Source organism: Triticum dicoccoides, chromosome 6A (assembly GCF_002162155.2).
Source record: "Triticum dicoccoides isolate Atlit2015 ecotype Zavitan chromosome 6A, WEW_v2.0, whole genome shotgun sequence".
NCBI lineage: Eukaryota > Viridiplantae > Streptophyta > Magnoliopsida > Poales > Poaceae > Triticum > Triticum dicoccoides.
The window spans coordinates 187885350-187888893 of NC_041390.1; the positions used below are offsets into that span (position 1 = coordinate 187885350).

The following is a 3544-nucleotide window of genomic DNA, read 5'->3' on the forward strand; positions in this document are numbered from 1 at the left end:
CGGGTAAACACCACCCCTCCTGTGCATTCATCACCTCCTGTCGTCTCTCTCTTGCCGGAACAAATCTGGAAGAAAGAACATACCTGTAGTGGATCATCAACATAGGCTAAGTTAAGCCAAAATCTACACAGATCGAAAATAGGAACAAAATCACGCAAAAGCACGAGCCAAGAGAAACCCTAGGAAGAACTAGGATATGGTCGCATGAACTAGTAGTCTATGATCACAGGAAAACTGAAAACTAGATGCCCAGATCATATTTTTGAATTTGCAGAAATAAACACACAACAGGGATCAAAACATGCTCAGGAAGCTAGCAATTCCATTTTGGGAAAACTAGTTAAAAACATGCAAGGGGGAGGATTGCTCCAGTTGAGAGAAAATATGGCTATTTTCACAGACTTTGGAAACTGAAAGACCAAACACTGTTAAGAGACTTTGATCTGCTAGTTTTAGACACTTTCTACTTGTTCTTAAAAACTACTCTGTACCTGTGATTGAAGGACTGAATTTAAGTAACTTTGGAAGTGTAAACTGCTATGATCTGATGCTTGCTTACACTGAATATTGATAGGCATTAACATAAGCACTAAAAATTGAAATTAACAGAAAAATGACAAACAAAAATCAGGCTAAAAACATTCACGCTAGAAGGCACTCACACTAGTAGCAACAAACAAAACTGATAACATATTTACAGTTCAGAACTGAAAGGACAAATTTGTGACTGTTAGATAAAATTACTGGGACCTTCTTTGCAAAATTACTCTGCGTTTATTTACAGTTCAGAACTGAATACTTGTTTGCATTAAGAGATAATTTACTCAAAATATTGAGTGCAGGTGCCTACAATCGAACCAAATGCAATGAAATGCAGCATCAAAGGACAGGCGATGTACCTCAAGAAAGATGAAGTTGATTTCCTTAACATATGGCTATCTAATAGCAGAAAACAATCCTGAAAACAAAAAACATTATCAAAAACATGCTTTCTCTAACTAGTTTCCTGACAAATAACAAAGTGGATCATACTCTTTTACTGAGCTACTTCAGGCGCAAATGATGTACAAGGCGTAGCTGCATTGCAAAAATACATAGAAAACTAAAATAGAGAAAATCTACCGACACTATTCATCGGCTAATGATATAACATTGATTTACTTTGTGCAGCAACAATATGTGGAGCCTGAGCCTGACATGACAAACTACATGGAATGGCATAGTACTGACCAGAACAATGAATTCAAATATGCAGAAACACCTCCTAACACCAACGGGGAAGAGAAAAACGGTAAGCATACAAAGCATACAATAAAACTCGAACCTAGCAACTGTAGGTACACAAAATAAAGCAATTATATTGTGTTGCTTGCAGGCACAAAAATGATCTAATTACATTTGAAGTGGGTGCAGGGGCATATAATAAAAATCACAGTAAAATATAGCTGTAACATTTAAACCTACTTCAATTAGAATTGTATTACAGAAGATTAACTAAAGAGCCTAACAAATAAAAAACTATCCAAAACACGCTGGAAAAAAACAAACAGAAACTAACATTAGCATCAAGCAAGAATACATACATAACTGGTAAAAACTAATTTACTCCAAATTACACTACAATACAGCTAAAATTACACCAACGAATGCACTGTGAATTCATATACAAGCCACAATAAAAATAAACATTACAAGAAACTAAGAAATGGTGGAGAAAATCATGACACTACGACATGCTCAGGACAATATACTATCCGCACCAACGGGGACAACGAAAACACAAAGCAACTGAATCTCTAGTTCCTAAAATGACATATCCAAACTTGAGAAAATCAAAGCACACATACAGGGCAGAGCGATCTTACATCAAGCTACAACTGAAGGATGCAAAATCCAACGCCGAACTAGCGCATGTAGCTAAAAAAGGGGAAAAGCATGAACACTTACATGCTAAAAATGGGAATTACATACCAAATCCACTAAGAATTACAGTGTAAATTCACTAAGAATTACACTGTAAACCCCCTAGGAATTACACTATAGAATCTACTAGGAATTACACTGTAAAATCCAGTGAGAACTACAGTGTAAATCCATTGGGAATTAGAGTGAAAATCCGTTGAGAATTACAGTGTGAATCCACTAGGATTACTAGATTACATTCAAAAAGATTAGATGCAATCACTGTTGTTACACTATAGTAATTACACTAAAAAGATAAAGTAATTACACTACGAAATCCACTAAGAATTACCAGACTACAATAAAAAAGATATCAGATCACATAACGGATATGCCGTTAGTTACAGCGGCACCAGATAATGAGGACATTCAGTGCAATATCACAGTCCTAATCTCCTTGTTAATTGTGATTTGCAGTTCCAGTAGCAACATAAATGCCCAAGTTAGGACAGAGATCACACTTAGTCCCAAAATTGTGATGTTCAGATCCCAAAATGGCCAGACATGACACATTCAGAAGTACAAGAGCACAAAACCTGCCCAACTCACACACCTAGAACAATCAAAACAGATCAAAATGACCATCTGCGCTCACCCAACCTAAACACAAACAAATCCAAAATTTGTACAGAAAAACCCTAATCTGACTCTCACATGGCAGACAGAATTTAGATGGAAAATTCACTCCTAAACAGTAGATCAATGGAAATTTTATAACATAGAGTAGTAAGTTACAAGGTTAAATTCACATTAAAATTAGATTATAAGTACACTGATATTCAGTTTAATGTAGTGTGCTGGAAAAAGTGGAAAAATTCAGAGTAACTTACACATTCCTGAAATTACAAGCCAATGGAACAAAACACTCAAAAATTGCAGTGTAAGGTAGACTAATAAAAGACTGAAACTACAGGCCAAATCACCGTTACTTATCTGAAATATTCAGTCCACATCACTGTCCAATTAACTCAAAGTTACAGTCCAAATCACTAACCAAAACACTATAAATTACAGTCCAAATCATTGTTACTTAACTGAAAAAATTAAATCACATCACTGTCCAATTCACAAGTTACAGTCCAAATCACTACCCAAAACACTGAAAATTGAAGTCCAAATCAATGTTACTTAACTGGAAAAATTCAGGACACATCACTGTCCAATTCATTCACAGTTACAGTCCAAATCACTAACCAAAACCACTAAAAATTACAGTCCAAAATCATTGCTACTAAACTGAATAAATTGAGTCCACCAATTACACATCACGAAACTTAACCCACCAATCCCAGCCATCTACATCAAAACACAGACCAGACGAACAACAACCTACCAAACTAGCAGACGCCGAAGGGATAAGTGTACTTCTAGTCTAATTTTAACATGAATATCAGTGATCTACTCAAGGAACAACACAAACCACATACATCTACAAAAAATATCTGCGGGTAACACATGCAACTACCACAAACAACAAGATCCGGCCGAGAAAACTCTACACGTGGCTAACAAACAGATCTGGGAATGACACAAATCGACGAGAATACCGAATCAGAGGAACGGAAGCGCTCGCAGGAAAAAA

General features: G+C 36.1%; 1 protein-coding gene across 4 annotated transcripts in view; it reads left to right on the top strand.

The window, feature by feature from the left end:
• The window catches only part of LOC119316534 (class E vacuolar protein-sorting machinery protein hse1-like), a 13347-nt gene that overhangs the window by 7786 nt on the left and 2017 nt on the right, over positions 1-3544 (top strand). The window contains exon 2 of one of the 4 annotated variants that reach the window (XM_037590857.1): positions 1171-1291. The exons of the other annotated variants lie outside the window; for them this stretch is intronic. Coding sequence (XP_037446754.1) covers positions 1238-1291 — 54 coding nt within the window. The 5' untranslated portion in view covers positions 1171-1237. The remainder of the gene's footprint in view (positions 1-1170; positions 1292-3544) is intronic. 4 annotated transcript variants of the gene reach the window in all.